This window comes from Lissotriton helveticus, chromosome 3_1 (genome assembly GCF_964261635.1).
Source record: "Lissotriton helveticus chromosome 3_1, aLisHel1.1, whole genome shotgun sequence".
Classification (NCBI taxonomy): domain Eukaryota; kingdom Metazoa; phylum Chordata; class Amphibia; order Caudata; family Salamandridae; genus Lissotriton; species Lissotriton helveticus.
Genome location: NC_136061.1, coordinates 33,371,607 through 33,394,781, shown reverse-complemented (window position 1 = coordinate 33,394,781; position 23,175 = coordinate 33,371,607). Strand labels below are relative to the sequence as shown.

At 47.6% G+C, this 23,175-nt stretch overlaps 1 protein-coding gene across 5 annotated transcripts in view; it reads right to left on the bottom strand.

Annotated features, from left to right (window-relative positions):
- Positions 1 to 4,533: 4,533 nt before the first annotated feature.
- The window catches only part of DNAJB2 (DnaJ heat shock protein family (Hsp40) member B2), a 188,946-nt gene continuing 170,304 nt past the window's right edge, over positions 4,534 to 23,175 (bottom strand). For 2 of the 5 annotated variants that reach the window (XM_078679167.1, XM_078679170.1), the window contains exons 9-11: positions 11,153 to 11,392; positions 6,441 to 6,493; positions 5,459 to 5,594 (exon numbers count right to left, since the gene is read on the bottom strand). In XM_078679167.1, coding sequence (XP_078535293.1) covers positions 6,465 to 6,493; positions 11,153 to 11,392 — 269 coding nt within the window. In that variant the 3' untranslated portion in view covers positions 5,459 to 5,594; positions 6,441 to 6,464. Of the gene's footprint in view, positions 5,595 to 6,440; positions 6,494 to 11,152; positions 11,393 to 23,175 lie in introns of all 5 variants that reach the window. The other 3 variants (XM_078679168.1, XM_078679169.1, XM_078679166.1) reach the window with 2 other exon arrangements.

Sequence of the window (23,175 nt, the reverse complement as noted above, 5' to 3'; positions counted from 1 at the left end):
GATTCATCGATTCGGAAGTGATTTTTCCATGGAGGTGTCTTCTTTTGCGAGGTAGAAGGCTAGCGCCTTCTCAGGGGGTGCCCTAACATCCCATGAAGTGGAAGGCTTATTGTGGGTATCCCTGGATGAACCTTCTTTTGCTGGGTTACGGTGACAACCTACTGAGCATAGGAGTTTCCCTGCGCTTATGCTCCTTTCAAATTACCATCCGCTGGAAATATGCTGTCTTGCGGATAGTTCCTATTCCGGGCCTTTTAGCCTTGAACGGAATCCTAGCTAACAATTTCTTCGTGTGGAAGACTTTATGAGATCCAGTGTGTCGAAGTAACCAGGACCGGTTGGCCTCTGGGACACTGCGTGTCGTGGCTGCTATTACTGCCTGCTTGTTCTGCTTCTCTAGTGCTCTCTTAGGGTGAGCCTCTGGGGTCGACGGCGTTCTGTGGCCGGTGAGTTGCGGCTTTTTGCAGCGAGGAGTGTCAGGGCATTGCTCGGGCAATTTTTCGGTGTCTCTCCACCTCTTGCCGGCTTTGCTCACGCCTCCTCCCTGGCGTCCCAGCCCATTTTCAATGCGCCACAGCTAGTCTTCAAGAGTCTAGTGGGTCAGCTCCTCAGCGATCCTTCATTACCATCAGCCCCTCGCTGGCCCTGCTTACAGCTCTGTTCCTTCCGTAGGCGAACCATTCCGCACAGCGCCTCAGCCGATCTTCACAAGCAAATCGTGTCAGCTCCTCAATCAATCATCCAAGATTCATCGCCTCACCAGCCGGGTTACAACTTCGTCAGTTCTCCCTCGCTGGCCCTGCTTACAGCTCTGTTCCTTCCCTAGGCGTACCTTTCCTCACAGCGCCTCAGACGATCTACACGAGTATCCTGTCAGCTCCTCAAGATTCATCGCCTCACCAGCCGGATTACAACTTCGTCAGTTACTGTCTAGACACTCTGGGCCCCAGCCGCCTCACAGCCAGATTTCCTTTCAAGTCTGTCAGGAAGTTTCTCCCGGCGCACCAGCCTCCTCAGGGCCGGGTTCCAGTGAGCGTTTTAACGAGTTCCCGTTTCCCTCTCACGGCGAGGTGATCCCGTCTTTCAGCGCTATACAACAGTGCGCTTGCCCTCACCAAGGATCTATTTCTCATTGCCTGCTGGGGGTTTCTATCGTTATTTTGAGTGTTTTTTTTCGCCTATGCTCTGCTCTTCCTCAAGGCCAACATCTGTGCTCTAAACATCTTCTTTGTGCATAGTGGAGGATACCACCTGCTAAGGCAAGATTGTGTCAGTGGGCGGTGAGCTTCAGGTACTGTACAACTTTGCTACCCTCTCACTGCCTTTTACTTTCCACTGTGGTTTAGCACGGTGAGTGCACCTCTACACGGTGACACGCACACCTTCATCTTTGGACTATTGGCATATAATTTGTATTGCATATGATATCTCCACCCCTCCCTGCTTCTCTGTCTTCCCCTTACATGTTCGTATTTCCCTTCTAGCTAATATAGTTTTACTTCATGATGTGATGAATATTGCAGGTAGCTGTGTTCACTAGTAAGTTTTCTTTCATGCATCTGCTATTAGAGTACCAAATGTGAAACCTCTACCAAGTATGTCTGAGTCTCTGTGATAGTGTTATGCTTTCCGTGTACTGCTTTACAGGCGAATTCCTCCATGTTCCAATTATTTGAATTGTATTTAGAGCATTACACTCACTGAGCATTCTTTACAAGTGAAGTTTCTTGCATGTTTCATTTATTTAGTGGGTATTTATATGCTAAAAGTGGTACTGCCACCACACAAGTTCGGTTCTCTGAGATTGTACCTAGCTTACATTGAACTGTTATTGTGGTTCTATTCTGCTCCTTTTCTGTTACATGCAGTAGGCTCCTCGCCTCTCTCCAGGGTACCCCTACTTTGCGTTCCCCTTTAGTGATTTATACTCCAGTTGCAGCTCCTTGGTCTCTTATGATAGTAACCTTACTTTTGGAAGTTACATAGAGAAACTTTTATTTTCTTTAGTCCAGTATCCTGGTCCTGTTAGTAGCGCCCCTTCCGCACATCATCCCCAGCCCTACTGGGCATTGTGTTCCAGAATGCAAGTATAATTTACCCTCACCACTATGTCGGGACAGGCTATGAGCCAACCTCCTCCATTCTTAAACGAAATTTGGGAACCAGAAATTCACTGGAAGGAATGGATACATTTATTTGCCTCATACCTAATTGCCATAGGTGGCGAGAGGTATTCAGCAGTTCGCAAACAACATATATTGTTGCAAAACCTAGGCATACAAGGTAGGAAAATTTATGACACCTTACCTGAACCGGAGCTCGAGGAAGATGAGGATGATACAGATGTGTTTAAAGTCACCCTTTTGAAATTAGAGGCACATTTTGGTGACAGGGTGAACGTAGTTTTTGAGCATCATAAGTTCTTTACCCGCATCCAAGGTAAACAGGAATCAGTTATTAATTACATAGCTGCTCTGATAGGGTTGACACAACTATGCGACTTTGGTGAACTCACTGATTCACTCATCAGGGACCAACTTGTCAGGTGTACAAACGATAGTCTCATCCAAGAAAAACTCTTAGCAAAAAATCCCACCTTAAAGGAAGCGGTTAGCATTGCAGTCTCTGTAGAACATACTGCCAAGTGTATCAAAGAGATGAGAACTCCCAATGAACTCGTTGCTACTGTGCGTGGTAACTGTGATGCACAGGCCCATTCCAGTGATTATGAGGTTTTGAAGGTCAAACCCGGAGAAGACAAGGTTAGCCATTCTGCCAGGGAAAAGGGAAGGTTAAAATGCTTTAGATGTGGCAGCACCAATCACCTTGCCAATGATGTGCGTTGTACTGCCCGCAATGTCACCTGTGTTAAGTGTAACAAGAAGGGGCACCTGGGTAGAGAGTGCAACAACAGTGAATACTAGAAAGTTAAAGTAGTGCACAGTGAAGAAGATTTAGCCCCTAAGTATGTGTTTCAAGTAAAAGTTAGAGACAGTCATACTTCCCCAAGTTCTCTAGGACAATTCAATGACCTCAGGCCTATCTTACATCCCAAATGTACCATCTTTGTAGATAGTAAGCCTATAGATGTGATGGCCGACTCATGCACCCCTGTAACCTTACTCAACATTGATCTTATAAATGACATTTTGGATATCTCCGGTAACAAGATGCTAGAACCTGACATTTCAGCTGTAGGGTATGCAGATGAGAACATTCCTTTGGTAGGGATGATGAATATTTGCATTAAATTTAAAGGAAGCTCTACAGTGTACATGGTAATTAAAGGGTTTAACCTGTTGGGTTGACAACATCAAAGAGAGCTGGGTATAGTACTCGACCCTAATAATAAATATCAAGTTCTTGTAGCTGAGGAAGTGGATGAAACCAACAAGGAAGTAAACATTTGTACTGAGTTGTCCACTAAAATAGGGCAAACTGTAATTAGAAATGCCTGTGATGTGCCTCCCAAGGGAACGTATGTCATGCCAGAGATGGTTCATGCTGTGTCAGGTACTGATGTTGTTAAGAGTTTGGCTGCATGTTCCAACATACGCACTCTCTCTTGTAATCCTACTGTAGTTCCCCAGACTCCAAGGACTAAGTTGGCATTGGAAGTAATCTGTCCCACGGGGCAATCAGTAATCCCTAAAATGTTTTTGATTGTTCTCACGGACTACACATCTCACTGGATTAAATACAAATGTGTTTCATGTGTTTTGACAAAAGTTCTTATCGACTTCTTAAGAGACTAATTTGCATGTGAAGGTGTGTCTGCGTGCATAGTCACCAACAATGACATCCAATTCTCATCTTTGGAAATGAAGTCATTCCTCTGTGAGCTGGGCCTCAAGCTTGAGGAATCCACCGAGTACTACCTTGGAGTCAATTACCCCACTCATATGTCAATGCTCTGGATAAAAGATCTCACTCAGTTAGCGTGTGCCAAAAACATGGATGTTGATAATATGTTAAGAGAATGCTTTTGGGTATATCACACCTCTCCTGATATGATAACAGGTGTCACCCCTTTTGCCTCCATCAGGGGAAGAGATCCGTATGTCAATCATGTACCCCCCTGAACAGTCATGTTGCCTCATTTTGCTAAGCCTCTGCACAGGTTCCCTTGCTCTCTCTCTCTCTCCCTTCTTTCCCTTTCCCTCCGTTGGGAGATGTGTTGTAGTCTCTTTTCTCTTTTCCCTGACACCTTCCACCGTGTGTTTTCTCCCTCTCCTCCCTCTTGGTATCTTCCACGCTCTACTTGTTTCTTGGAACGTTCCACTAGAGTTCACTTTGGGATGTTGGAAGTGTTGTGAGTTGCAGAGAGTGGATGACAGAATAAAGACCTTTGAACTTACCTTGCCTCAGAGGACTCTTTTTTTTTTTTTACAACCGTGTCCTCCCCAAAGATACTATTAACCAGAGAACCTGTTTGCCTCCCTCACAGATTCCAGTCTTGTGCCCAAACTTAATTATACACTTCTTTAAAACTGGAAATGGGAAGGAAATGTATTGGGTAATAAGTGAAGGAAATGGTTACAAACAATACATTTAATTTAACATTATTTGGTTCAAATGAGGCAGTTCTCTTGGCGACACATAGGAATGAACGCATGCACATGTTCTTGTCTGAGGTTAGAGGTACTTTACCAAACAAAGCCGGATTCAAAGTATTCTTCAGTTACTAAATATAGTGTTAGTAAATAGTGTCAGCGATGCCGGTCACAGGCAGATCTTGGTTCTGGCAAGTAACATAACAGTGGTATCCATCGCCTTGAATAGGACCTTTAGGTCGCTGGTGACTAGGGTCACGATACAGAAACACCATATACATTCACAGATACAATATATGTCCCAATCTACATGGCCAGATGGCTGTGGCCGCCAAGTTCAGAGAAGATTATAATTTATGATGCACACTTTCAAGCGCAGGGGGTGGGTAAAATTGTGTGCCAAGAGAATGTCGTCCAGGCTCGAAATACTCTGTTTCCGACAGCATATAATGTACAGCTCACATGCCTCAAACACTGTTTACGACAGCATGGCTGAATATATGTCTTGAGCGAACACTGCTGGTCACATGATGCTGCGCATGGTCAAGGTTTAGGCAAACGAGCAGAAGGACAGTTTGTTTACCAGGACAATGAACTCATTTTATTTCATCCATTTAAACCTGGAGAATCAGCATCAGGTCAGAAGAGACCACCTCAGCCCCAACCCCACCAAAAAGTCCTCCAATAACATACTTCTGAAAGTCCCAGTTCATATTAATTGCAGAAGTAACCTTCGTCTGCTCCAGCTTCCACCAAGAGTGACTGTGCCGTGCTTCCCCCGAGATGCCAACCCCACAAGAAGCAGTGACTCCAGTTACAAACGTGAATGGGGGGCTTCGGAATCTGTCTCTAGCTGATACTCAGGCCACGCCAGTCCTCCAGTGCATATGTTTAAAGTGCTCAGCAAAAAAAATCCAAAGAAAATCCAAGTAAAGAAAGTTAGGAGAAGCGTGATGCCCTCGCCGGCAGACATGGCTCCCCCTCCCCTCTGGATGTTACTTCTAGAAAGGGGCGTGTCCCTCCTCAGCCTTCAGACCACACCTGGTGAGAAAAGCACACACAAGAACATTGCAGGTGAGTTGTTAACATGCAGTGATGGAGTAGGTGCAGCAGGATCTGCCAGATACATAGTAGGCAAGAGTAGCCACTGGGAGGTAGACGAGAAGCCCTCGTTATCTTAATGCCCAGAAGGTGTTACTAGCATGCTAGCCTTAGTTTTGCACACTCAAGGACCAGCATGTAGAAACATGGGCTCTTACCACGGAGGAGCGAACTCTCGTCCCGCCTACCGTGGCACACAGGCCTCCACTATCATCTCGCAGAAGAAACCTAGACTAGCCATGTCAGATAATAAGGGAGAAAAAGCTTAATAAATGGCATTTGGAAAGCTCCTCTGGAGTCTTCCATCTTCCAAAAAGGAACTATGGAAAAATAAATTTACTCTGGAGGGATCTTGCCATGGGAAAAGCATGTTCTCAGTAGAACGTCAGCGAGAGGGATAAAGGGCAATACATCTTCAATTGACAATCTCACCAAAAAAAGGGAAAGTCTCAGAGAAAGCATGAACAAAGGGGGCCTCAACCCTTGCGAAAGAGGTCTCGGCAGCCAGGAAGAGCGCAGAGGATGCAACACAAGGAGTCTCAGCTCTATATAGATTCCTACAGATAACAGAGGAAGGGGATAGAGAGCTCTACAGTGGGGGGTGGAAGGACACCAGTTGTACAGTACCCAAGACTGACTGTGCCGCATCAGTGACTAACTACTACGCTTTTGGGATCGTACCAAAACTTTCTGCTTGGTTTTCAGCATAATGATCCTCTCTGGGGAGCGGGCAGTCAAAGAGGGGAGTGGAGTAGAGGAAAGAAGGGACAGAGGAAGCCAGGTTACCTGTAGCACAGGCATTGTGGGTAGTCAGCCAGTATAGGCATGGAAGTCAGGATCTAGAATGAGAGAAAAGCAGAAGTGGGAGATATGGTGGTTTCACAAGTATGCAGTGAATGAGACAGTAGATGAGCTGAGAATCTACAGCAGCAAGCACAGCTCTAGAGAAACAGGTGTCTAAGCACCAAAAAAGCGAATGACTTACCTCTGACAGAGCCTCCTATCTGGCTAGCTTCAAACTCTCTGCCAGAAGATCCCAAAACACTTCCAAAAGCCTTTGGTGTTTTGAATTTCGGCCTCAAATTCCTCCTACACCGTTCAGAATCTGTACTTCTTATGTAGTATTCATACAATCATCGTATAGCGCCATCAGGGTTTCCTAATGCCTACTCATTTACTTTGCTCAATGGATTCTTATTATGAACAGTAATACCTCCTAAAGCGTTATTTCTGGTTTGGAAGCAAGCAAATGAGAAATCCATACATGTCTACATTACAGTAATCTTGCAGCCATACCCATCGCTTAGAATGTAGGCCGGGACTCCAAGCATTTCTGTGACTGATCATTAGATCTTGTATTTGAATCATCTGTATCTGCCTCAAGGTGACATGAATTCCGTAAGGAGACAAAAAGCTGTCAGTGTGAGAATCTTAGGCTGCCTGTTCTACCCAGACGGGGAGCATAGCTGTGCCTGTTAGTCCGCTGCGGTGGCTCCCGCCCCTAACCTGTGAGGGACACAACCATCACTACTGCCAATTTGGGAAATACTAGACAAGATGGCACACCTCTCATCAGACAGCAGTAGCAGTTTTACCACAGCAGACAACTGCTGCATTGAGTGACATACCCTTCTGCAGCCTGAGGTGGCTTCATGCTGATAGCAGAAGCAGGTCTGAGACCAACACATCAACTGCCCTAAAACAGGACCCAAGAGATGTAAAACATCCTATTCCCAGTTTCATCCATTTGTGGACTCTTTGGGTGATAAAGTGTGCATTGACCGAGTGAACCATCTTGCTTCCTAGTAGAGTTCGAATCTCTGCAGATATCCGGGTCCTTTCCTTAAGCCGGAACTGTGAATGCTGCAAAGCACCAGGGGATGGATCCCTGTGTCTACTGGGAGTCACCACAGAACTTTGAGGGCAGGGTTTCGGTGACCTCTGCTCCACAAACACAGGCATTTGCTAGAAGCCTTGTGCTGGAGCATCATTATCAGGGCTCGAGCTGGCTCGGCCCATTGGTCAGTTGGGAGAAGTTGGAGAGGAAATGTCCTGCTGCATTTTGATTTTGCAGATCTGTTGACCCCAGTGCCATAATTTACCAAAGTAGATTTTGAGGCCGATTGACCCTCTCAAGCAGCATGTGTGCCTTCTGCTGTTTCTCGACGACTGAAAATTACTGCCACTGAGCGGAGTGTAGGATTTCTTTGGACAAACATACCTCCAGTAGAATCACTACACTGCTACCCCAGCCTGTTGAGACTCTGCAACAATTTGGGGGTGGGGCTCAAAACAATCAAACCCTGCTGGCCTTTTGATGGTGACTGCATGGGAAAGGCACTGCCAGAAGTCCATACATTGCAAAAGCCTTCATGCAAATGAAATACTGCACTAAGTAACCTCACACACATAGAACAATGCTGTAGTCTTAATCCGTTTGAAGGATGATTGTCAAAAGCATTACTGACTTTTGGCTTGTTTTCTCGAGTCCGGGAGAGGCACACGATACAAATATGGCAACTATGTACTGGGATCTTCTGGCAGATGACAAGAGATACAAGCAGGCCAACCTCTGAAAGATTTCATGCTGTGATTAGTACTTTCTGAAGCAGCAAACAAAACATGACCCAGCCATGCAAGTTAAAGAGCACTCAAGGCAGAGGCAAATTATAAACACTCAGCCAAGCATAGGCTGCAGCAAACAAGAAGCAAACAAGACCAAGCACCCTAGCAACACTCAATGTATGATTCGAAACATGCTTAGAAAGCACAAAAGACTAGTCCATAACCAATGCAGTCACAAACAACAATCGACCACAAGCAGGCACTAACACAACAAACAATATATGATCTCAGTAAAACACTGAAACTAATTAACACAACTTGCTCACAACTAAAACAGACAAAATTTAAGATGAGGATATATCCGAAAAAAGACTAGAGTCTGAAAAAAGATTACAGCCAAAAGTCAGAAGCAGCAGTGAAATACCTCATTATTCCCCTTTCCCGGTTTTCTACAATGCAACCTGCGTCTACGTCCTCTGTTGTGCTCTCAATTCCCTTCTTCATCACCCCTTCCACTGCACTTTAATTCTTCCTTTCTCCAGTCTCGTCTTTGTGGCTCTTGCTACCCCCATTCCTCTTCTCCCCAGTATTCCATTATGCTTAAACATGTTACATTCTCAACATAAAACTATAAAGTCATTGCCACTTCTCCAGGTTGCCATTTCCTCTGAACGTCTTATCTTCTAAATGCCATCCTTTTCCACATCTCTAATTGCCTCTCTCTCATTCTTCCACCATCCTCCCTCAAGACCCTACTTGTGTGTGCACCTGAAGGCACCAATCCCCGTACCAATGCCTCGGAGCAGTATATAACCCCTAATGTTACACTTCTACAAGAAAAGCACCCACAGTCTTCAATAGCAGCAAGCAAGCAGATATCATGAACTTGTGCGACTACACTCAAGCTAAGAAGCATCTCAGCAGTAGAGTCCTGAAGCCACATCAAGCAACGGAGGTCAACGTCGAACTCCGTAGACAGAAACAATAAACAGAGCACCGCCTCTTTGGATATAGCTCCAGCATCAAGGGGCTTGCTCACCACCAGTGATGCCCAGCAGGATAGGAAGCGGTGTGGGTGGAAACCTGAGGTATCCCTCTCAGAGTGCCCTAAAACCACAGATACATCTAGACACCTTCTAACACTTCAACAGCACATGCTACAACTCACGCATTACTCCGGAAGCGCGCACTGTACTGCAACCTCATGCACTGCCCAAACACTTGCTAAAATCTGCACTGGTGATGCATCGGCAGTGTCCCCTGCAAGCAGAGTATGATACTGCATTTAATGACCTAGGGTCTGCAAGCAAAGCCTATGCTTTACCAGCATAATGAACATTTATGAGACTACAGCGGAGTGTGGAACAGGTAACATATCAGAGCTGTGTGTGGCAAGTTATGGAAATTGTTGCTATCTCAAATAATAGTGCAACTGTGTGACATATGGTCAGGTGAACCTAATATAACAGTGCACATGGTCTGATGAATCTCACGTAATAGTGCAGCCGTGCGATACACCGCCTGGTGATTCCCCTGCAACAGGTGCTGCATGCTGTAAAACTCCAGTATTAAGTGTTAAAGTGCAGGAAATACACACATGCAGCTCTTACAATTATCAGGCACAATGCTGCACTCACTGATAAGACCAGAGAAGTGTGTGCTCACAGCACTGCGCCCAGTCAAGCAGTACGTTTTAAAAGCAAAGGTGATTGTTGAAACTCTGAAGCAGATATGGCTGCAGTTAGCCCAAGGCTATGCAATGTGTGCTACAGTGACTGGTGTTACTCTAGTCACATGCGTTGAATGGGGCTGTTTCTATTTCACATTCCGATGAAGCTTGACTGAGTGCTACACCGCCTAGTGATGCCGCTGCAGCCTGCGGTGTGTATTGCACAAACTGGCGATGCCTAGCGCAATGCACACTAATTCTGCCTTCCCAATCTTTGAGGTATGGTCATGTGATGCCCAGCTGTGTGAGCTGCAATGGCTGATGCCCAGCAGTGTGCAATGGTCTGGTGATACCCAGTAGTAGATCTGCACAATCAAGTGATGCCTGGTACGATGCAGATGATTGACAGCAGTGTGTGGTTATGTTTTTGAGATATCCTATCGCTGCGCGTTGCATGACAGAGTGAAGCCCTTGCTGTGCGTGTTGCAGTTTAGGGATGCGCCAGAGTGTGTGGTGAGTGTGCGCTGCACGGTTTGGTGACGTCACAGCAGTGCACGGTATGATGTAGATCACCCACAGCAGTGTGTGGTACACGGTTTGGTGATGTCCACACGCTGTGCATTGCATGACCTAGTGAAGCCCATACTGTGCGCGTTGCAGTTTAGGGATGCACCAGTAACGTGCACTGTGTAGTCGGGAGATCTCCCTCCAATGCGTGCTGCAATCTGAGTCTGATGCTTCCTGCAAGAGTGCCTGTCACACCTCTGCATCTCCTGCTCATGTCAGACCCCATGCCAAGGTCCCTGGGTGAAGATAATACAAGCAAGTCTAGCAGCTGAGGATTGCCTCTTCACACTCTCGGCAAATCATTAACAGATTATACACCTGGATTTTGCCTCTTTCTTTTTGACTTCAGAACTTTTTGGGCCACTTTCTGTCGTGGTTTTCGCAGCCTCACCTCTCAGCTTCCCCCCACTCATCTTTTCCTTTTCTGCCTCTTGGCCCTTTGCTGTTGCTCCCTCTTCAATGTCTGGAGTTTTGGCTTTTCTCTGAGCTCCACTGATGTCTGCTTCTACCTGAGTTTTCTCTTTCACTACCAATGATTCTCCTTTTATCTGCACTGGTTCAGCTCTACCTCCTTGATTTCCCATACTCTTTAGTGCACCACTGGCCGACGACCTCACATCTCCCTCTCTTCTCCCCTGGATGACTTTGCCAGGTCTTGGCTCCTTCCCTTCTCTTTTGATATCAGCTTCATGCACACCTGCTCGGTGTTGGCTAGCCTCAATTTCAGACAGACTGTAGGCCAAGGCCAGCTGCAGATCTTCATCGTCCTCATCTTCATCCTCGCTGTCCATGTTAAAGGATGATGGTACAGCGCTGCGGGAATGCTGTGTGCTGGGCTGAACGGATGGCGGCGGCTTGGTATGGGTATGGTCAGCAGCTTCTGCATGGTGCTGTCGGAGGCTCATCTCAATGGCCAATGCCAACTCGTCCTCAACACCTAAAAGAAATGACAGGAATCAAAGTGGAGCCAAACTTGGAAAGAGCAACTCATCCTTAACACCTCTGCAAGAAATGGACACACACTAATCAACTTCGGAAACCATGCTCGTCACATACAGAAAATGACAGATGATAACCAGTAGTAAACGTCTGCGAAGACACCATTAATACGGAGCTAACCTCAACAAAACACAATTCAGAGTCACCCACTATGAGGAGTCGCAGCACCGAACCTTCAACCCCATCAAATGTTCTACTCAGCCGTCGAAAGAAGTGACCCCTAGTAAAATGTAAATTGATACTTGTATAGCGCACTACTCACCCGCAAGGGTCTCAAGGCGCTTGTACGAATACCGCTGTGGAACCCATCCTGAGGTGTCCACTCCTGGGCACCCTCAAGGTGGAGGCCGGGCATCCTTAGCGTTGTGGGGGCCATTGTGGAGATTAAGCAAGCTATTGTCCAGAGTTGCAGAGTGGGACTCCATGATTGGAATAGGCACCGAGGCGAGAATGATCAGGTCCGTGGAATTTTTGAGCCCAAGACCCGCCGAGGCACGGAATTGAACCCTGGTCCTGGGCTAGACCTCTGCATCAGGGTCTGCCGCTCTAACCATTGAGCCACACTTCTCCACCTGGTTCACTATGCGCAATTTGCAGTCTGCAGACTCAGTGGGTCTCCCATACGTGTCTTTATGTTTTACGCCATAGCTGCCGAGCTAAGAACATCGAAAAAGCCATGAAACACATTGCATAGCCGAGACTTATTGGATTTGCAAACGCGTTTTTCTCTTTCATTTGCTTACAAAGCGCTCTGTTTCTAATGTATAGCTCGCAAGTCCAGTATCATACAATATAATATATCCAAAAATGCCTGCCCTGTTCAACGCTAAGGAGCACAGTAGATCCTGTAGAAGCGAGCATTTTACCATTCAAATTGACATCTGTCATCCTTAGTCTTCTTAAATGTAGCAGTTACATGCACTGGATCGAGTTTGCAACTTCAGTAGTTGATTTTCAGGAATGAATGGCAGCTGATCTACTTACACAATAACTCCTGACTTCCACAACTGTAGATTCTGCAGACGGTGGTGCGGGCGGCAGGCACCATTTTTTTTTGTAGTGTTGGCACTAGTCTCCAGCATGCCTAGTAACACACTATGCTGCTGGAGTGTGACTGCAAGGCATGTTACCAAAAATAATGGTGGCAGCCGCCCGCAACGTCCGTGGGAAAGGGAGACTAAGAGTCAGTCATGCCAGTACAGGTGGGCTACAGCCGGTCGGTGCGGGCGCCATTTTACGGAGGCGGTGCCAGGTGCCGTGCATGCGTCATGTGACAGTCATTGATAGCTGAGCACTGTGCTAATACCAATGAAATTTAGCAGAGCGCTCACAGCTACCAATTACTTGGGACTGCTCCGGCCGTAGGTCTAAACAGCCACACAGGAGGCTTGGGCAGCATTGCAGGCAGGCGAAGCAGCATTGTCATTGGGTAGCTTAGAGCTACCAATAAGAACTGCCTGCCACATATCATACCATATGTAAATCGAGAGCTGGACCAATCATAGTCCAACTTCGACCTGCCCCTCCCTCCCTGCCCACGCTCTAGCCTGTAGCAAGTGCACACTGCGCAGGCTCCTCTCCAGTCAGACGGGGAGAGAGTTGAAAGAGTTAAGCAGTCTCTCTGTCCTGTGCAGCACTGCAGAGAGGACCTGGGTTTTGAAATGGATTAGGTTTGGGTCGTGTTCGCGCTCCAGGCACCAGAGGCACACAAGCTGGGGGTCGGTCACTGACATCAACTTGTGCAGGAGCCACAAGGCTTGAGGCCGTTTCACCGAGATGACATCCCTGTGCACCAGAAGTCAAAAGACTAGTAAAAAAGAAGTCGACAAAAAGTCGCAAAAATAGAGTCAAAAAGTGACTCGAGGTACCGCTCGCTCTGGACCTGGGCTAGCTGGTGTAAAAAAAAAGAAAGAACGGACGTAAGCTTCCAGGGGTGGTGTCCAAGTAGATACCGCTACGTCATTCCGGCAACCACGACGCCAACAACGAACGCAGAGTCGACCGACGCCACCTACCGACGCGCAGGGGTACTGCTGAAGAAAAAATTCTCCGGATCCAGTCTGATGCCCGGGGGTAATTTTAAGGTGAGGAATCCATAACTAATTGTCTCTTTCAGATCTATTCTGTATTGCACTCAGTAGTATGAGTAGGAGTAGATCTGTATAGGCCCCGGATGCTTGAGACCACTGACGTGCTAAGCACTCCTGGAGAGTGCACATTTGTAACCGTACAGTAGGAATTAGGGCTCCTCATGACCTTCCTCTCTGTTGGATACTGTGGTGCTTGGCAAAGTGGAATTAATTTCAATAGAGCCTCGCCTCTTTCTTGTGTAACTTGCGTTTCAACGTTACCAAATTGAGAGTTGTCTCCAGTAAACTTTGAACTTGCAGTGACTAGACTTTATCACTAACTACGAGCCCTTGGAGGTTAATAAATTAATAGTTTATAGAGTTACCTATCAAATGGCGATCTAAACACATGCTTCTGGACTTCTGATGTGAAACCGAATAGTCAGAGTTAGGTGTGTTTCCTGGACAACAAGCTGCCTCTAACCACGGTCAGCTACATCGAAGGTGCAGCCAATACCTGCATTTCAGAAGGTCCCGCTTCTCTCTAGTAGTTCAGGAAGATGTTGTAGAAATCTTACATTTCCTTACAGTGACATCACCAAATCCATGCTAGGTAGCACTTCTATGAGGCAATCCATGTCTTTGCCACCTGCATGGTGCCCTCATGCTGAAAAGCGATCTGCTGAATCGCGGAATAGCAGAATGATATGAAGATGTAAAGCCGGGGGGATGAGGGCTTTTCTAGGCTGGCGCTCATATGAAGCCCAAGCCTCAATTTAAGGCTGCTCCGCACATGGATTTTTATCTGCTTTGGAGGGCAGTCCACGTCTTATCTTGGATTTAGTTTGTGAGGACTTATTCAGCATCAAAGGTGCAGAACGTAACAAGCATTTACAATGCAATGGTCTCGGCATTATTAAAGGTAGAGCTATTGGCATTCCTCATGACTTTTTTTCATTTTTAAAAAAAACAAATAAATGGTATTGTCATTTACAATGGCAATAGGTGAGCATTAGAGAGTAGTAGATAGTATTCGTGGACACAGAGCCCCACACACAGAGAGCCCCATGCACAGACACAGCGCCCCACGCACAGACACAGCGAGCCCCACACACACACACACAGCGAGCCCCACGCACACACACACACACACACACACACACAGCAAGCCACACACATACACAGCGAGCCACAGACACACACAGCGAGCCACACACACACACAGCGAGCCACACACACACACAGCGAGCCACACACACACACAGCGAGCCACACACACACACAGCGAGCCACACACACACACAGCGAGCCACACACACACACAGCGAGCCACACACACACACAGCGAGCCACACACACACACAGCGAGCCACACACACACACAGCGAGCCACACACACACAGCGAGCCACACACACACAGCGAGCCACACACACACAGCGAGCCACACACACACAGCGAGCCACACACACACACAGCGAGCCACACACACACACAGCGAGCCACACACACACACAGCGAGCCACACACACACACAGCGAGCCACACACACACACAGCGAGCCACACACACACAGCGAGCCACACACACACACAGCGAGCCACACACACACAGCGAGCCACACACACACAGCGAGCCACACACACACAGCGAGCCACACACACACAGCGAGCCACACACACACAGCGAGCCACACACACACAGCGAGCCACACACACACAGCGAGCCACACACACACAGCGAGCCACACACACACAGCGAGCCACACACACAGCGAGCCACACACACACAGCGAGTCACACACACACAGCGAGTCACACACACACAGCGAGCCACACACACACAGCGAGCCACACACACACAGCGAGCCACACACACACAGCGAGCCACACACACACAGCGAGCCACACACACACAGCGAGCCACACACACACAGCGAGCCACACACACACAGCGAGCCACACACACAGCGAGCCACACACACACAGCGAGCCACACACACACAGCGAGCCACACACACACACAGCGAGCCACACACACACACACAGAGAGCCTCACAGACACAGCGAGCCACACACACACAGCGAGCCACACACACACAGCGAGCCACACACACACACAGCGAGCCACACACACACAGCGAGCCACACACACACAGCGAGCCACACACACACAGCGAGCCACTCACACAGCGAGCCACACACACACACAGCGAGCCACACACACAGCGAGCCACACACACAGCGAGCCACACACAGCGAGCCACACACAGCGAGCCACACACAGCGAGCCACACACAGCGAGCCACACACACGCACGCAGCGAGCCACACACACACGCAGCGAGCCACCCATCCACACACACACAGAGCAGAGCCACCCACCCACACAGCAGAGCCACCCACCCACACAGAGCCACCCACCCACACAGAGCCACCCACCCACACAGAGCCACCCATCCACACAGAGCCAGCCACCCATCCACACAGAGCCAGCCAACCCACACAGAGCCAGCCAACCCACACAGAGCCAGCCAACCCACACAGAGCCAGCCAACCCACACAGAGCCAGCCAACCCACACAGAGCCATTCAACCCACACAGAGCCATTCAACCCACACAGAGCCAGCCAACCCACACAGAGCCAGCCAACCCACTCAGTGCGGTTCTGTATCTCAAGCCCTAGCACTATTTCAGCTTGTGGCAGCGCACCAAAACCTTGGGCTCCTTTCATCTCTGTTACCACAAAGGGTGATTACAGGAATGATGCTTGATTGCACACCAGGCAGTAGGCGCGCGCGGAAGAAGCTCATTGGCAATAAAATGCACAGCATCAACTAATGGTGAACATTCTTACATTTGGCACAAGTGGATAAACATGTCGCACTCCAGTTCTATCTGCAGTATTGCAAGCCCTTTCGTGACAGTAATACCGTCATGCATTAAAAAGTAGCTAGATAATAATGCTAATGAACCCAACGTGCACACGATACTCAATAACATGTTATGATAAATCAGTCGACCTACCCACGTGATGTGGTCCTCACATGCCACATAATTCCTGTAGTCAATGCCACAAACACCCTCACCCTACAATCCTCAGTGTTGCTTATTAGCAAGTCGTGCCTTCTTTTCCTTATGCAGCGCATTACTTCATCATCGCCTATCAATGAAAGTATCATCAGACTCTCCCCTTAAATGATAGCGGATAACAAACTTACTAACAGGCATGCATACACGGATTTCAAGTTTGCGATAGGCAAATGCTGACCTGGCCGTTTACACACAGCATTCTTCTTCCTCTCATTACTAACCTAAACAAAATGGGCAGCGTACAAGGAAGCATAAAATTGTGCTTTCTAGGCAGACAGGAGATTGAGCTCTGTGGACATCTCTATAGGCAGGGGGCGTCAACCTGAGGCTGCACTGCTGGCGCTTACCTTGTTGTCGTCCATAGGGCCCTGAACTCTGCGCTGCTACGGCAGCTGCCGTCTATAAACTTCCCACTGACAGCCGTTGAGTGCACCTGCACAGACCCACTCTGAATCTTCCAGAAGGCTGCCAGCCCCTGCCTCTAAACCGTGCGAAGTCCTTCTTCTCTCTTTAAAAGAATACCCCTGCTGTTTGTTTACAATCCGACCCAGTGAGAAAATATGTCCGGGCAGGAAGCAGGATGCGCGCAGGTAATGAAGTGGTAAAGAGAAGCAATAGAAAGACAAAATAGATTCAATGCAAGATATAGACGTGCACGAAAAGATATAGGAGTACGTATTCAACCCAGTAGAAACATATGGAAAATGAGGAGGGTGCTCTCATGTAGATGGGGAAAAAGAAAGACGTATATCCCGTGGGGAATGACCAGTGAGAACAAGTAAGGATCTACAAGATGAGGCAAACCATAAGCAATAGGGGAGAACAAAGTGAGTACTAGAAGGGGCAGTGAGGCGAACGGTCAGGAGTATGGACGCATACCTGTAGGGGACGGATGGATAGGGGAAGGGCTTCAAAAGGCGGTAGGCTTAAGCAGATAAAACAAAATGTCTGTGGAGACAAAGTGATACAAAAAAAATCGGTAAGATTCACATCAGCGCAAGCCATGGGGAAGATAATCTAAAATGTATAGAGCCTCTTACCAGCCGACAGGAAAGAGATGGATTTCCTAGGAGCGGCACAATGAGATCAGTGCCAAAAGGACGGAGGGCATAGAGGTTTTCAGGTTAGGGGGATCCTTAAGATAAAAGTGCAATTCAGGGGATTACCAGATGCTACACGGAGAAAAAAAAAAAAGAAAAGGGTTCAAGTAACCCAGGTTCGGGATGCAAGGAATAGCAAAGCAACAATACGAAAGGGTAACGCAGGCATGCAATAGAAGAGACTTTACCTGGGATATGAGGCAAGTAAGAGGAAACAGCCCGTGATGGGGCAGAATCAGGGCGCGGACCCTCAGGGAAGCCCGTGGACGGTCCACCAAGGCTTGGTGCAGGGGAGCATATACTCTAAAGATGTAATGAGAGGCAATGGGCAAGAGGATTGCAAGATTTGACTTCACGTCATATCTGCGCAACATAGGCTGCTGCTCTGGCGAAAGCTTCCCTCTCACAGAAGCTTTACTGTAAACCACAGCAGGAAAGGAAATGTGTCTGCCTGCCTCGTGCCCAGGGCGACACTTTAGGCAGGCAGCAGCTTGGACGCAGCATCCCCTGCCAGGCTGGACACAGCTTCCGTACAGCACTATCCTTATCGTTGGATGGTCGGAAGTGGTTACATCTGGAGAGGGAGGCCTAAACCCTTCAGTGAAGTCACTTCTGTGGTGTGGTTTCCCCTTTCTATGCAGCACAGCTCCAGGGGTCGCTCTCTTTCGGTGATTCTGTACAGGGATAACAAATATATCACAGCTAGCAATAGGTCAAGCTTCTTTCACTCACCCAGCAGGTGCAGCACAGGCAGAAATGCAAACTTTCTCACACACAAGGATGCACCTGCATACAGAACAGGTAGTGCTCAGGCTGCAGTGCAAGCTTCCTCACACTTAGAAAAGGTATCGCACGGACAGCAGAGTGCAACTTTACCTCACACACTCACCCACATGTGAACATACAGAATAAGTTAAACACAGGCAGTAGTGCAAGCCTCGTTTTAAATACACGGAGGCACACACATACATTGAAATCAGTTAAAGTACCCACAGCAGTACTACAAACGTTTCTCGCAAAGCAGACAGTGACAGCAAAGGCCTGTAAAACATGGCAGGAGTGCCCGCTTCATCCACATATGAGGACATGTATGGCAGTGTAAGCTCTCTCAAACTCTGAAGACAAATGCAACATAGGAAGCAACAGTGCCTCAGTCAACATGCACACAGCACGGACTCACACAGTGTATTCCTCTATGCTAGAGAGAACACAGGAGCTCTGATTCTGGTGGGCCCGATCAATGCTGTGCCCAGTGGGTGATTTGTGATAACTCTTGGTACTGTACAGTACATTTCACAGGTGTGAGTTGTACGGTAAGCACCGCTGCCCCCACAGGTTCCCTCAGGTCAAACCCGCTGAAGTTAACCTGCGAAATGCATAGTAAGCAACGGGCCCTGGGGATGTCAGTGTGGTAAGCATCAAAATCCAAGTTGTGACCCATTTTTCAGACACTAATCGTTATAGCGTTCTATTTGTTGCACCCAATAAAACTCGATCCTTGATGTGTGGGAGATTTGAGGCGTGATAAATATCGCACTCATTGTCGGCCAGCTGATTGTGGGCAGGCGCCAGCATTGCACATTTCACTGGCACACAAGAGGCAGCCCGATGGGCTTGTCTGACATCGAAAGGTGCACAGTGAGGACAGCAGCTGCACAAGCCTCTGTTGCTGCATCAATGGCAGCGGGAGAGCCAGCCTCCAGGCACAAACACACACAGACATAACACATAAAAGCTACAAGACAGCGACGTGGAGCTCGGTGGAAACCCTAAACAGCCACCGTGCCAAGGCTATTGATTGTTGGGAATCTGTGTGTCTTGTAAAGCGCTTCCAGTCAAGGGGGCTATTCAAGATCCGTGCTGTGCCCCAAGGCCTAAACCAGGTAGCAGTGAAGGGGCCTGGAGGAAAGTGATCAATAACTTGCTGGGGATGGGAAAGCAACACTTTAGAATTAAAGTGGATTGAGCAATGAGCCCTCTGTTATGCTTACGTTAATTAGAGGTGGTCCCATGCGGGGCATCATCATAAGGCCTTTGAATAATGAGAGGCAAACTAAGTGACAAGGTTCAACAAGTTGGTATTAATATACTAATAGACAATCAGAAATTGCGTCAAACGCTAATAATCTGCTCGGATGTTCGTGCTCCTTGGAGCTGTAACGTTTTAAGAGCCATGGGAAGCGCATTGATGAAAACATCACGGCCTATCAGTAGATCATCCTGAGAGAGGGGAGAAGACCGGGACGAGGCAAGGAGAGGGAAGGGGTGAGAATGGACAGGGCGGGCGCGTGGGCCCTGGAGGGAGTCCGACAGAAGGACGAAAGTGCCTTGAGAGAGAAGCAGAGGTGACGCTGGCAGAAGTGCTTGCCTCTGCCGTTTAGGCTGCGGAAGAGCGGTGCGCCCCAAGCAAAGGAGTGTAGTGGAGCACAATCACGGGGGAGAGCTGTTGGGGAGGTATAAGGTAGAGGAGCAGATAAAAGGTGGAAGACAGGAGGGGGGAGGAGAGAAGCTCGAATGCAGTGGCGCTGGAGATGACGGAAGAGCTGGTAGACAGTCGAGTAGTATGACATTGCTAAAATAACGTGGGAGGGGAAGGGGTTGAAGGACAACGTGCAAGGACGAGAGGCAAGAAGGGAGGAATAGGGGAATAGGGGAGCGCAACGGTGACGAGGGAGGGGGGAGAGAAGATATGGGTATTACGGGCCTGTTACCGGGAGTTTGTTCGGGCACACCAAATACCTGCTAGACTGCGCCGGCACAGAGGCAAATCACACTACAGAGGAGCGGATGGCGGCCTGCTACAGAGAGAACCCCCTAGCCACCAAGCCCACATAGTTGGAAGCTGGGCCTGCGCCTAGAGGAGGACGGGCCGCACCGGGCCCAGAGAACAGCCGGTAGGCAGAAATACAGGAATAAAAATGGCGGCCGTAAGCTTTCGGATTTTTCGGAATCGGGGGCGTGGTTTTGCGCCCTGAGTGACGGACGACGTCACAGGGCTAAAGCATGCAAAAAATCACGCCCCCCGAATCTGAAAAAGACGGAGCTTCTTTGGAGGGACGGCTCTCTCCTCCAATGGCTGGCCTCTGTTTAGGAAGCCAGCCAATGGAGGAGAGACGAAAACAGAGGCGGGATAAAGCAGCCTACTAAGTAACAATAATTCTCAGACTTCCGGTCTTCGACCGGATATTACCGAGACCTAAAAAGGACCTCGAAGATGATGGCTTCAAATAAGACCTTGGTTTTTCTGAGAGAGGTTTCTGACCTATGCCCTTTGGTGTTTCTATGGAACCTTTTTAGATACAAATGCTTCAAGATCGTATCACTCGATATCTTGAAAAGATGATTGCTTTCTGAAAGCATCACCCACGTCAGTTACCATGGAGAGTTCCCAAACAATAAGGCCAGCAGCTTTTGGTGTCTCCTTCAAACCCCAACTCTGGACCATGCTGCTGAACAGTATATTGTGTCTAGCTTCAACTTCTGCCCACATTTACTATGGCCATAGTGATTCTCTTCTCATACGATATGGCGATTGTGCATGAATAAGACAACAAATCGTTGCACAAAAAGTGCTGATCCTGCATACTTCATGGTTTCTAGTCATCCAGTGTCCCAAAACATCTGCCACACCAGTTTGGATGTCTTTCCTTTGGTGCTCAAAAGCTACTTTGAACCCAGTGGCGTAAAAAATAACTCTGAAGATGAATTTGTGCTCCTGTGCATTGTAAAGTTCAGAAAACATTATCACAAGTCCTTGGACAGACTCCTAAAAATTTAAATAAGACACAATAGTTTGTACCCAACACTAAAATGCATGGGAGTGAATAGTATATGGATCTAAAACACACAAACAACTCTGGGCACCAAAAGACATGATACACCTTGTTTACAAGAACATAATCCTTTCTCAAAACCCAACACAACCCATTCATGCTCTCAGTTCCAAATCTTCAGTTTGCTATGCTTTACTTTTTTTGGGCTCTTTTGCGGATTACTCTGCGACTCTCTGCTGAAGTTGCTTGCCTTCCCTAAGACATGGCATTAAACTAAACTTCCCAGTCACAAGCTCTTCTCGCTTCCATGCTCAGTTTTGGCCTGCCTTTAACTTCACATGTCTGCTTCCTCTCAATTGCTTTAATGTGTAGTCTGCAAAGAACTCCATTTCCTCTAGCCAGTCAATTGTTGGTTGTTAGCCAGGTAGTGACTCTCTGTGACTGTCAAACTTCATCAATGTACAGAAATAAATCATACCGGCTTCTTGTTATATACAAATTCATAGCAATTCGTATCCTGCTGCCACCATATAGAAATAACTTTCTGGCTGCAGCAGGACTTTATTTACAAAAGCAAGCATTCATTTTCTTATTTTCTTTGCTGCAGGGTCTATGCAGACCAGACAATGGTCACTTCTCTACATCGGTTGTGCTAGCCTGTTCCACGTAAGGGAAACCTTTCTGTCTCTGTCATGCAGGAGATGTCCATTGGGTGCTAAACACAGACACATCCTTTGGCACTCAATAGCATTCCCGTGTGTAATGTTTTACCATAACACACTCATACCAATCTGAGCCTTCCTCTCGACAGACAACAGTCTTCTTGGATTCAACCCTGGGCACACTCTCCCAGATTCATCAAGAACACATTTTGCTATTCCTTAATAGCGAAAAATACTGAATCGCTATTAAGGAATAGCAAAATGCTATTCATCAAGAAATCCCTTACAAAATAGCGATTTCTAATAATTCCTTAATTGCGACTCGCAAATTGCGAGTCACAATTAAGGAATATCTCCCCATTCATTCCTATGGGCCTAGAGGCCCATAGGAATGAATGGGAAGACAATCTCAATTAGCTAATCACAAATATCGATTCGCAAATTGAGATTGCGATTTCAAGGGTGCAGGGGTGTCCAAAGGACACCCTGTTGCACCCTTGAAATTGATGTGTGCACATATGTTGCGCACACACATGCCCTTAGGGCATGTGTGTGCGCAACATGAAACATTGAAAAATGCACTTTAGTGCATTTTTCAAACTTTTTGCTATTTACCACGTAGTCAGACTTCGCGTTAAATAGCGGCCCAAGATTGCGAATTCCCAATTTTAAAATGGTTAATGAATTGCATTTAAGGAATCTCAAATTGAGATTCCTTAAGTGCAATTATTCGCAATTTAGCGATTTCTAGAATTGCGATTTGTGCATTTGGGATGATGAATCCCAAATGCAAAAATAGCGCTTGCAAAGGGCCAGATTCTCAGAATCTGGCCCTTTGCGAGCCGATTTTAGTTTGATGAATCTTGCAGACTGTCCTTAGCATGGCCTATCATGGGAGTTAGGACTCTAGAATTGGTTCCCGTGCTACGGGCTGACTCATTTTAAAAGTAAAGAAAAATGCAAGACGGAACAAGCAGAGACTGAAGACGCCCCAGACTCAGGGGAATCAGTGTACATTGGCAACTTT